Source organism: Podarcis vaucheri (assembly GCF_965113315.1).
Source record: "Podarcis vaucheri genome assembly, chromosome: 7".
Classification (NCBI taxonomy): domain Eukaryota; kingdom Metazoa; phylum Chordata; class Lepidosauria; order Squamata; family Lacertidae; genus Podarcis; species Podarcis vaucheri.
In genome coordinates this window covers 84,543,016-84,554,543 of record NC_138765.1, presented here as the reverse complement: position 1 = coordinate 84,554,543, position 11,528 = coordinate 84,543,016, and the positions used below count along the sequence as shown (strand labels likewise).

At 48.3% G+C, this 11,528-nt stretch overlaps 1 protein-coding gene across 1 annotated transcript; it reads left to right on the top strand.

Annotated features, from left to right (window-relative positions):
* The first annotated feature begins 4,838 nt into the window (after positions 1-4,838).
* On the top strand, positions 4,839-11,191 carry CPLANE2 (ciliogenesis and planar polarity effector complex subunit 2). The gene is given in 7 exon segments (XM_082232623.1): positions 4,839-5,124; positions 5,127-5,153; positions 6,909-7,034; positions 7,251-7,403; positions 8,637-8,761; positions 9,652-9,788; positions 10,901-11,191. Coding segments are annotated over 7 exon segments (879 nt in total). The 5' UTR covers positions 4,839-5,081; the 3' UTR covers positions 11,169-11,191.
* The last annotated feature ends 337 nt before the right edge of the window (positions 11,192-11,528 follow it).

The window sequence follows — 11,528 nt, the reverse complement described above, 5'->3', positions numbered from 1 at the left end:
GGAAATGGACTTGCTTTGGCATCAGATTCCCTGCTGGTTCCTAGAGGAAGCACTGACTCCTCCCAGCGGGTAGGGTGGGTGGAGGGGCCCTTGTGGCTGCTGCTCCCCACCAAAGCACGCCTCCACATTGTGAAGGAAGAGGGGCAGGATCCGCACACAGGCCCCGGGTTCTGCTGTGGTGTGAGTGACATAGCTGATCAGGAGCACTAGGTCCCTGGCCTTGGCAGGTGCCATTGGTGGGGGGAGTCGGGGACGGCATACTCTTCAACAGCATAAAAAGCGGGACAGGCCCTGGAGTGAGTGGGAGACTGCTCTGTGGCTTGCCTGTTGAGCAGAAACTCCCTCTGATGTGATGAAAAACTACACCTGTAGCTCACTCACTCCCATCCTTCAATTGTCAGCAATCATAGTGGCTTCTCCATGTTTTCTAGCAGTGCTCCAGGCCAAAATTCGGGCCACCCTTCACCCCAGATGGTGGGCAGGTGGGAAGGCCGTCCCTAGAGGCCACTGGCTGCTTTCAATGGTCTATGCTTTTGCTTCTGGCCACCTGTCTTGCCGGATGTCCCGAGCGCTTTTCATCTTCCCTATTTCTAGGACCAGAAAGGATAAAAAGAAAGTTCCAAAAGCTCCGTTTCCCTGGCTCTGCACGCTGGGTAAGACAGGAATGGGGTGGGGAGTCCAGGTGCTATCACTGCCACCCCCACCCCATATGATACCAGCTGATTGAAATCCCACCTTCCTGAACTACACGACTGTCTTAAAACATACTTTTGACTTAACAGAAGTGGGGGCACGATCGCCCTCCCCTCCACCTCGAAAGCACTTGGCAAAATTTTCCTTTGCATTGCAAAGATGAAGCTCAAAGCTTTCTTAAGCTTTCATAATTGTTGCTAAATTGCCACAACTGCCCCCCCAACAAAATTTAGGTGTTCTCTTCCTCCTCCCCCCCCCCCGCGGCCAAGAAATCCAGCATTATGTTTTGGGCAACATCTTCACCTACTAGGCTCTTCCGTATTTCACAACCACCTCCCTTCAAATGCCTTTAGTCCTTGATTTTTTTTTGGGGGGGGGGAGAGAGCTGCTTTTATTTTGTATTCGCCTGATGGAAGCAGAGACGCAGCCATTGCTGGTGGCTCCCTGGCGCTACTGGCTGGAGTGACAATGCCCCCCACCGCTCACTTCTGCCCTACAAGAGGGAGGCAGTGCCGCCTGGGGGGCTTCAGTCGTGATCCCAGCCCCTTATCCGGGCTAGAAATGCACCCTGGGGAAACCGGTCCTGTGGGTGCTTGGTTTGTGGGGGTCCCACCCGTGGCAGAGATCCTGTGATCTAAGTCTCTCCATCCTGATTTCCTGACTTATGAATGGCAGAAAGGCCCCGCCCAGCTTCCACGTCCCCCACCGCCACGACCAGCAAAATCCACATCGTGACCTGCGTGTAAGATGGCAAGATGCGTTCTTGCCCCTCCCGTTGCCCCGAAAATGACTCAGGTGCGCACAAGACGCGCCCCACCCGCCTCCCCCACTCGTCCTTGTAGACTCCCCACCCTCACCCCCGGTGTAAGAATGGAAGTGGATCGTGCGTGATATTTAAGAAAAGGAAAGTGAAAAGGGATCTGTGTAGATTTCACTTTCCTTTTGTTCCATGTTACCACCACCCCCTACTCCCTGATGGATTTTTTGCAATTAAATTAAAAAAGAAAAATAAATCAAGTCCTCTTTGCTTGCTCCGGTGTGTGTGTTGCTCTGCAGAAGCCCCCTTTCGATGCTGGGGCAGCTCCGAGAGTCGTGGGGTGGGGGGCAGGGACATTAGTAAAAGGTGTCCAGTACCAATATAAAGGTGTTCGTGGCGCAAAACGAGCGCAAAACTTTGTAGGGGACCCAAGATTTCGTCAATTGCCCTCCGCAATGTCCTATTTACAGGGTATTTTTACCCGCGATTTCCCAAAGATTTCCTAAAAAGGATGCTCAACAACTTTGGCTGCCCCCCCCCCCCAAATAGCTGTCAACTTTTCCTTTTTCTTTCGAGGAATCCTATTCGGAATAAGGGAATTTCCCTTAAAAAAAGGAAAACGTTGACAGCTATGCCCCCAACACACACATAAAATCCTGGCTACGCCCATGGCTGCCACCTTAAATAATAATAATAATAATAATAATAATAATAATAATAATAATAATAATAATAATTAGTACCCCGCCCATTTTGCTGGGTTTCCCCAGCCACTCTGGGCGGCTTAAATGCTTAACAACTGAAAAACAAAAGCAACCCGCTATCAACACAAGCAAGCCCTCGGCGAGCAAAAGCAGCGGCTCGTTTCTTGCCCAGCCACAAATCCGCGCTAATCTTGCAGTGATTCCTGCGGCGCTACGGCCGGACCACATTCTCCCCCTTGAATGAGATTGGCATTCAAACCCGTGTCTCGAAAGGATGCGCCTCTCTTCCCCTTTCGTAGCTCTTTGGTGGACGGCTGGGGGGCGGGGCCGGGGCGGAACGCTTCGTTTACGTGGTGACGCCAGACGCAAGCGGGGCGGAAATGTCTGTCCAGGTACGGTGGAGAGGGAAGCGGCGCACCTTCTTAAAGGGGCAGCTCGCGAAGGGACGAGGTTGCCTTTCGTGGGCTGAGCAGGCGGCCTCGCGAGGGTGGGGAGGATCGGTGGGTCGGAAAACACATACACACGCCGGGGGTCCCTGCGGAGGTCGGGGCAGCTGGGTACCCTTTGCCCCGGGCCTGGCAGGGCTAAGGCGGCCATGCCAGGGTCCAGGGATCGGGTCCTTTTTTGCATGCGGGGTTTGGGTCTTGGGAGGTTTGTGCTGCGGGGCTGGGAACGGCCCGCCTCTCCTTAGAGGGCTCCTTTCTGCCTAGCCAAGATTGATGTTGAGGGGTGGGGTGAGATGGGGCAGGAAGCCCACCTGCCATCATCCTCTGTCTCTTAGATTCGGAATGAAACTTCTCAACCACAGTAGTTCTAAATTACTTTCTTTTTATCCCAAGTGCTCAGAAAAATCCGTCCAAATCTTCAGTCGTTTGAAAACTTTTGTTGTTGTTGTTTAGTTGTTGAGTCGTGTCCGACTCTTCGTGACCCCTTGGACCAGAGCACGCCAGGCACTTCTGTCTTCCACTGCCTCCCGCAGTTTGGTCAAACTCATGGTGGTAGCTTCGAGAACACTGTCCAACCATCTCGTCCTCTGTTGACCCCTCCATCTTTCCCAACACCAGGGTCTTTTCCAGGGAGTCTTCTCTTCTCATGAGGTGGCCAAAGTATTGGAGCCTCAGCTTCCTTGTACTTCCAGTGAGCACTCAGGGCTGATTTCCTTCAGAATGGAGAGGTTTGATCTTCTTGCAGTCCATGGGACTCTCAAGAGTCTCCTCCAGCACCATAATTCAAAAGCATCAATTCTTCGGCGATCAGCCTTCTTGATGGTCCAGCTCTCACTTCCATACATCACTACTGGGAAAACCATAGCTTTAACTATACAGGCCTTTGTTGGCAAGGTGATGTCTCTGCTTTTTAGGATACTGTCTAGGTTTGTCATTGCTTTTCTCCCAAGAAGCAGGCATCTTTTAATTTCGTGACTGCTGTCACCTTCTGCTGTGATGATGGAGCCCAAGAAAGTAAAATCTCTCACTGCCTCCATTTCTTCCCCTTCTATTTGCCAGGAGGTGATGGGACCAGTGGCCATGATCTTAGTTTTTTGATGTTGAGCTTCAAACCATATTTTGCGCTCTCCCCTTAGAGGGCTCCTTTTTTGCCTAGCCAGGATTGGTATTGAGGGGTGGGGTGAGATGGGGCAGGAAGCCCACCTGCCATCATCCTCTGTCTCGCAGATTCGGAATGAAACTTCTCAACAACAGTAATAATAATAATAATAATAATAATAATAATAATAATAATAATTTATTTATACCCCGCCCATCTGGCTGGCTTCCAATCGAGTGTTAAAAATAGTACAGTATTAAATATTAAAAACTTCCCTAAACAGGGCTGCCTTCAGATGTCTTTTAAAGATAAGATAGCTACTTATTTCCTTTACATCTTATTTCCTTCCACTACCGAGAAAGCCCTCTATCTGGTTCCCTGTAACCTCACTTCTCACAATGAGGGAACTGCCAGAAGGCCCTCGGCGCTGGATCTCAGTATCCAGGCTGAACGATGGGGGTGGAGATGCTCCTTCAGTTATACAGGACCGAAGCCATTCTAAATTACTTTCTTTTGATCCCAAGTGCTCAGAAAAATCCGTCCAAATCTTCAGTCGTTTGAAAACTAGGAAGTTAAATAGAACAATAGCACCAGGGAGTACCTTCCATGCGGTTAACGAATATATTTTGCAAAATTGACAAAGAACCCACCTGTTTGCATCTTAAACTAAAGCAAGTTTTCTTGGATTGGCTGGAAACCTTTTCGGTACTGTACTTCCTTCTCAAATTCCTCCTTTTTCTTCCAGTGCAGTTTTTCTGTGCACATTCAGCAAGCGTAGCCCATTGAGACACTCCCCCATCATTCTTGACCAGGTCTTTACTCTCCACAAGTACTGAAGGGCCGCTCTGCTGTTGCTGCATGGCTGAGCAAGAGAAATGAGCAGAGCCTTTTTTGTGGTACGGTAAAAGATTTTTGCCTCTTTTACTAGGGTCTGGCAACTTCTGTTTCAGTGTATCTGAAGAAGTGTGCATGCACACGAAAGCTCATACCAAGAACTAACTTAGTTGGTCTTTAAGGTGCTACTGGAAGGAATTTTTTTATTTTGACTATGGCAGACCAACACGGCTACCTATCTGTAACTAGGTCTGGTACGTTCATCTCCTTCAACTGCTCTTTGTGAGCATTTCAGTTTTAAATATTCCGATTATTTCTACTTTTATTTAAGTATTTTTATTTATTTTATTTATTTACTTGATTGCCGGGGGGTGGCGGCAGCTGACCCCCTGGCTACACCTTTTTTTCCATGGAGGGCAAGGCTACCAATGGGTCTCTGTCTCTCCTCTGTCAGACGCCTCATGCCTGGAATCACAGGTGCTGGCAAAGTGCTGTGACACCTGTGTCTATCTGAGTGGTGGGCCAAGTGGGCCACTGGCCTGATCCAGATGCAGGCTGTCCTTATGCGTCCCTACTTCCTCTCTGTGCAGGGGTGCCTCCTCAACCAGGACCAGCTCAAGGTATTCTTCTGCCTGAGGCACTTGAGAGGCAGGATTCCCACCCCGTTCCCTGTTCAGGATCTGGCTCAGCTGGTTGTTGAATCTCAGGCAATGGGACAAGGTGGCAGCAGTAGCTTAGGAGACTCCTGGCAGATGCCTCGCTCTCTGCCTAATGATAGGGCCAGCCCAGTTCTTCTTGGCTGCAGGGGATTCCTTTCTGAGGCTTCCTCCAGGAAGGAATAATGGAGAAGGGATGTTTCTGAGCATGTGCAGAGTACATTTCCATCTCCACCAGCCTCTATGTTACAGGAGAATGTAGGGGTGGGCAGGCAGTTAGGGTGGAAACCACTAAGCTTGAGCTTTCAACACCTTTTTTCCGAATTTCCCCCCCAGACATGTTCTGGGATCACAGTGCACACACACCGCTTTTCTGCCTGCCGTTTCCTGGGGTAAGGGGAGAGACTCCATCAGACAAGGCCTCCTTCCACCTGCCTTGCTCTACCCTCTAGTCCAGGGGTCTGCAACCCGCGGCTCCAGAGCCACATGTGGCTCTTTTACACCCTTGCCGCGGCTCCGGGGCGGATACTAGCGAGGGGAGCATTGTGCGCCCCAACACTCCCCACTGTGGCAGGCGCTGCACTGGCTGTGACGCCGCATGGGGGCGGTGCGTGTGTTAGTCACACACCGTCCTGACGTCACCTTCCCGCCCGCCCGCTACATTGTAAGGGGCATGTACGCTGGTCACTGCATTGAAAGGGGGCATGTACGCTGGTCACTGTTTTGAAGGGGAGTGAAGAACACACACACACACACACACAAAGGTAACTTGTTAATTTAACGTTTATTTCTATGAGGAGGAGTAATTCTGAGTAAACAAAGAAATAATTTTTAAAAAGTGACAAAAAAGTTATGTTTATAATGACGAGTTTTGCGGCTCCCAGGTTCTTTTTCCTTCGGAAATGGGTCCAAGTGGCTCTTTTTGTCTTAAAGGTTGCAGACCCCTGCTCTAGTCCCTGCTTCTCAATGTGTATTGTATTATTTTATGTACTGTGGCTTGCCATTGTTTTAGTTTAGATATTATTTATTGTAACTGTTGAGTGGCTTTCTGTTTAACTTTTATATTTTGATATTATTTTATACTATTCTAATGATTGTTGGTGGGACGCGGGTGGCGCTGTGGGCTAAAGCCTCAACGCCTAGGGCTTGCCGATCGAAAGGTCGGCGGTTCGAATCCCCGCGGCGGGGTGCGCTCCCGCTGTTTGGTCCCAGCGCCTGCCCACCTAGCAGTTCGAAAGCACCCCCGGGTGCAAGTAGATAAATAGGTACCGCTTACCAGCGGGAAGGTAAACGGCGTTCCGTGTGCGGCTCTGGCTCGCCAGAGCAGCGATGTCACGCTGGCCACGTGACCCGGAAGTGTCCCCGGACAGCGCTGGCCCCCGGCCAATAAATGTGAGATGGGCGCACAAACCCCACAGTCTGTCAAGACTGGCCCGTTCGGGCAGGGGTACCTTTACCTTTACCTTTACCTAATGATTGTTGAATGTTACTTTTTAAGTAGGTTGCCTATTTTAAAGTTAAGTTTTATTATCACATTTTTGTATTGCATTAGATTGTTAGAACATGTACATTTTTTGTTTCTTCAGCTTGTAAACCGCCTTGAGTATTGTAAGGTGGAAAGATGGTATGCAAATTTTAAAATGACGATGGGGCTTCATGTCATGTGCAGTCTCTCCCCTATATCCTCGTAGTCACCACTTGCTCTGTCTTGCTTTGCAGAAATATCAAGGAAGGTGAGTATGATTGTTCCCCCGGGATCTGTCGTCGTCATGGATTGGCACAAGACTCAAGAGGGCAAGGAATACTTCTCCACTCTCTTGCGCCAGAACAAGCGCAGGCTGTTTGGTGAGTAGGGGGGTGACAAGAGCCTTTTGGCATGCAAACAGGAGTGCAGACTTCTCTGGCAAGGAGAAGGCGCTTTGCATGTGCTCAGAGGCACTATCGGTTTACTGCCATCACTCTGACATGTCTCCACATTTTGTGAGCTGGGAATGTGTACTTTCACTTTGGGTTGCTTGAGGCTGCAGTGGCCGACTCACAGGGCTTGTTGTTCCTTTGCAGGGCTGACTGAAAGGCCAGTGCTGCCCCCACAAGTGGGTGCTGATATTGCAAGCTACAAGGTCTTCGTGTCGGGGAAGAGCGGCGTGGGCAAGACCGCCCTGGTGGCGAAGCTGGCTGGTCTGGAGGTGCCGTTGGTCCACCACGAGACAACAGGTAATGCTGGCAAGGGAAGGAGGCAGTCGCGGTTTTCTCCCTCTCCAAGGAAATATTTCTCCCTTTGCAAAACAGCTCATTGCCTCCATCTTAAACATGTGTCAGAGACCAGGCTGAGGAGTACAGCTCTGAAGCTGCCCAGGAGCAATGGAGCAGTATAGATTTGGAATAGTGGTTTGCAGAGGGGCATAGTTCTGAAGACAAAAGTTGGGAAGAACTGGGGGGTGAACAGCAAAGTGAAGAACAGGAAGAGAGAGAGCTAACAGATGCTCTCTCGCTGGAAGGTATTCAGCATATCAGTCCAAGGTCACGTAGAGTGGATAAGGTGGCTATACAAAAAGCACGGTGGTTGCAAGATCAGGTTGCAAGGCAGAAGTGACTAGGGGGGAAGTGGGTGGAATCCTTAACTGGGAACACCTTTATTCTGAGATGCGGGTGGCGCTGTGGTGTAAACCACTCAGCCTCTTGGGCTTGCCAATTGGAAGGTTGGCAGTTGGAATCCCCACGATGGAGTGAGCTCCCGTTGCATGGTCCCTACTCCTGCCAACCTAGCAGTTCGAAGCACTTGCGGGAAGGTAAACGACGTTTCTGTGTGCTACTCTGGTTCACCAGAAGCAGCTTAGTCATTCTGGCCACATGACCTGGAAACTGTCTGTGGACAAACGCCGGCTCCCTCTGCCAGTAAAGCGAGATGAGTGCCACAACCCCAGAGTCATTCACGACTGAACTTAACTGTCAGGGGTCCTTTACCTTTACCTTTTATTCCGAGAATGGATGCTTTGTTCTTTTGCTGTGATCATTAAAGACTTAAATGGTAAGGGACTCTTTTCACTTTGTCCTGCTTATCTACAGCCAAAGGGGGGGGGGGGAGGAAGCCAAGTCCTCGGAGCCTGACAACATGTCAGTGAAGTGCTATTTTAGGCAAAGTGATATGTTAATTTGGGCCACATCACCAGGCTTCTGGATTTCACAGAACTCTTCATCAGACACTTTTTCCTAAGCAAATATGTCGTGAAATTCAGAAAGTTGCACCGTCCTGCACTCATCGAAGTCACTCCAACAAGGCTCCTTTTATCTCCTTTGTCCATTGGGACCCACAAAGCAATTTCTGCCTGTTGAATTTCATGATTACAAATATAACTCTGGCAGCATGAGGCCTATAGGGTTGCTGTTTTTTAAATCGAAAGCCGAGACACCCACGAGTCTGTTCTAGCTGAAGCTGTTGTGTTGCAGGGATCCAGACCACAACTGTGTATTGGCCAGCCAAGCTCAGAGAGAGTGGGAAAGCCATCTTCTTCAAGTTCTCCTTCTGGGACTGTGGCGAAGGTGTCCTTAAGAAGTTTGATCATGTATTGCCGGTGAGTGTGCTTGCAGAAGGAGGTTCAGTCCTCTTTACAGAGCCAAGCTGCATCCTCACATTCAGAGAAATATCTGCTGTTGGGATCAGGTCAGGCGCACCATTGCTAATTCCTTTCCAAGAGAGATCAGGCAGGTCCCACATCTCTATACAGTGGTGCCCCGCAAGATGAATGCCTCGCAAGACGAAAAACCCGCTGGACGAAAGGGTTTTCCGTTTTTCAATGTGCTTCGCAAGACAAATTTCCCTATAGCCGCTATAGCGCTAATCCGCTAATCCGCTAATAGGGTTGCTTCGCAAGACGAAAAAACCGCTAGACGAAGAGACTCGCGGAACGGATTAATTTCGTCTTGCGAGGCACCACTGTATGTTGTACAGCAGGCCCTGTTCTTTGCTGCTTTCTCAGAACGGTATGTATTTGTTTGTTTCCTTAATAATTTTTATAAAAAATAAAATTTTCAATTTTTACACATTGTAAGTAATATAGCTTCTCTATAAGGGAGTAAAAGAAGACTCTGAAAGGGTGGATGGGAAGTCAACGGATATGAGAGATTTGTTTTGACTGTATTTTAAAAGAATATGTAAAATTTCAGAACGGTTTTAACTGGGCTCCTAACATTTGTGTTGCTTTTCTATATAAAAAAAACCTCTCATCATAATTGTGATTTTACAGTTTTGCTGATCATTCTTTTAACGTACTATTTCATTAAATGCTTTAAAATTTTGCTTAAGATATTGCTGGCTGTATGTTTGCTTAATTTGTCCATGTTTCCTTGTGGAAAAATGCTTCTGAAGTGCAGGATATACCATTTGTTAAATACCGTAAAGGATGAAACAAGGGAAGAAAAAAGTGGGCTGATTTCTGCTTTTGCTCTCCCCATGCCCCAACAGGCTTGCACAGAGAAAGTGGACGGTCTCCTGCTCCTCTTTTCGTTCACAGACCGGGCATCCTTTGACGACCTGCCAAACCAAATCTCACGGGTGACTGATGGGGCCAATAATGCCATCAGAATGGTGGTTGGCACCAAGTATCCTTCCAGCTGTTTGGTGCGTGTGCCATTAAAACTCACGACTTGTTGCAAGGTGCTTGAAGGGGGAAGGCAACTCTGCACGTGCTCAGGGGCATTTTACCCTTAGGATCTCTTTCTTTAAGTGAAAAGTTTGCACAGGAGGAAAGCACTGCACATGCTCAGAGGTACTCATGACTGGTTTTTTGTTTTCACCTTATTTATCCTGCCTTTCCAAGATAAAAATCACACAGGTAAAACTTGCAGGTAAAAATGTAGTGTAGCAGTGCAATTTTTCTAGAAAAAGAGGTACTGGAACTCACCATAAACACCTCCCTCGTTCTCTTAGAATGGCAATGGCACCCACCTGAGAGGTGCTGTAACTGAGTTGCCCCCGGGGGAAAAAGCCCTGGGCGTAGGTTTTTTAAAAAACAAACAAACCATCAGGTTAAAAAGCCACCTCAGCAACTTCAGATGAAAAAACATTGTCACCAGATGCTCTGTGTAATAAAATATACCATTCTAAGGAGCCCATTTAAAAGCAAGTAAAGAGGGTGACAGATGGAGAAAATTAATCTCTGAACAAATTTTTGTCTTTTGGAAATGGAAGGTGTCAAGAAAATAAAATCGACACATTGTTGTTTCATTTTATTTTCTGCGTTGTCCAGGGTGAGTGGGGTGGGGGGCATCACTATGATTTTGAGCTGCTTAGTTGTAGAAAAGTTAGGAAAGAATAAAACATTGAAACCAAAATAATTAAACAGTAGTACGAAAGAGCGTGGATCAGGGCCGAACTTTGTGTGGCGATAAATGCACTGAATTAAAAGCAGGCTAAAGCTGGCCACTTTTCTGTTGAGGAAAAGGCTGCCGCAGGGGACTGATGCAGACTGTTGTAGGAGCAAGTCCTGGATTGGGCAATTTTTGCTTCAGAATAAAAGCGGCCAGTTTAACCACACTGTTAAAAAATGCATGTTCCTCCCCAAAGGGAGCTCATCCCTCAGGCCGGGGTCTTCAGAGACGAGCTACTGTGCCTTTGTTGTGGTCTGTGGGGAGAGAGATTTGCCGGGCCCACATTGACCTTGATGGGGGGGCGGAGTGTCTGGCGATCCACTTCCTTGACCGGCTCCCTCCAGGTTTGACCAGTTCGCCCACACCGACGTCACGCACCGGGACGTGGCCGCCTTCCGCCATACTTGGGGCTTGCCTGTCTTGCGGGCCAAGAGCGTCAACGCGCCACGGTTGGCCGACGGACAGACCCTGGACGGCCGTGCTGGACTCTCGGATGTGGCCCACCTCCTGAACGGGCTGGCAGAGCATCTCTGGCGGCAGGACCAACTGGTGGCCGGCCTCATTGTTCCCTCCATGACTCCTGGGCCCCTGGAAGAGCAAAATCCCTGGTAAAAGTACCCTGGGGTGGCCCGCCTTTTTTCTTTTTTTTAAAAAAAATATTTATTAGAGTTTCCATTTTTTTACAAACAAAAAGAAAAAAACAAACATAAAAACATTAAAAGCATATAAATTTCACAACTTATTTTCTCATAACTTATTTCCCCGACCTCCTCTTACCTCCCCTTCTTGTATATCCAGTTCAAATTGTTTATACAGCAAATCCTTATCTCAAAGCATTACAGCTTAAAAAAAAAGAAAAAGGAAACACCTTATTTTCTCTCCAACATCTTAGATTATTATAACTTTAAATTCTTGCTTACAAAAAGAAAACCATTTTATCATAATTACAGCTTGAAACCACTTAATTTCAAT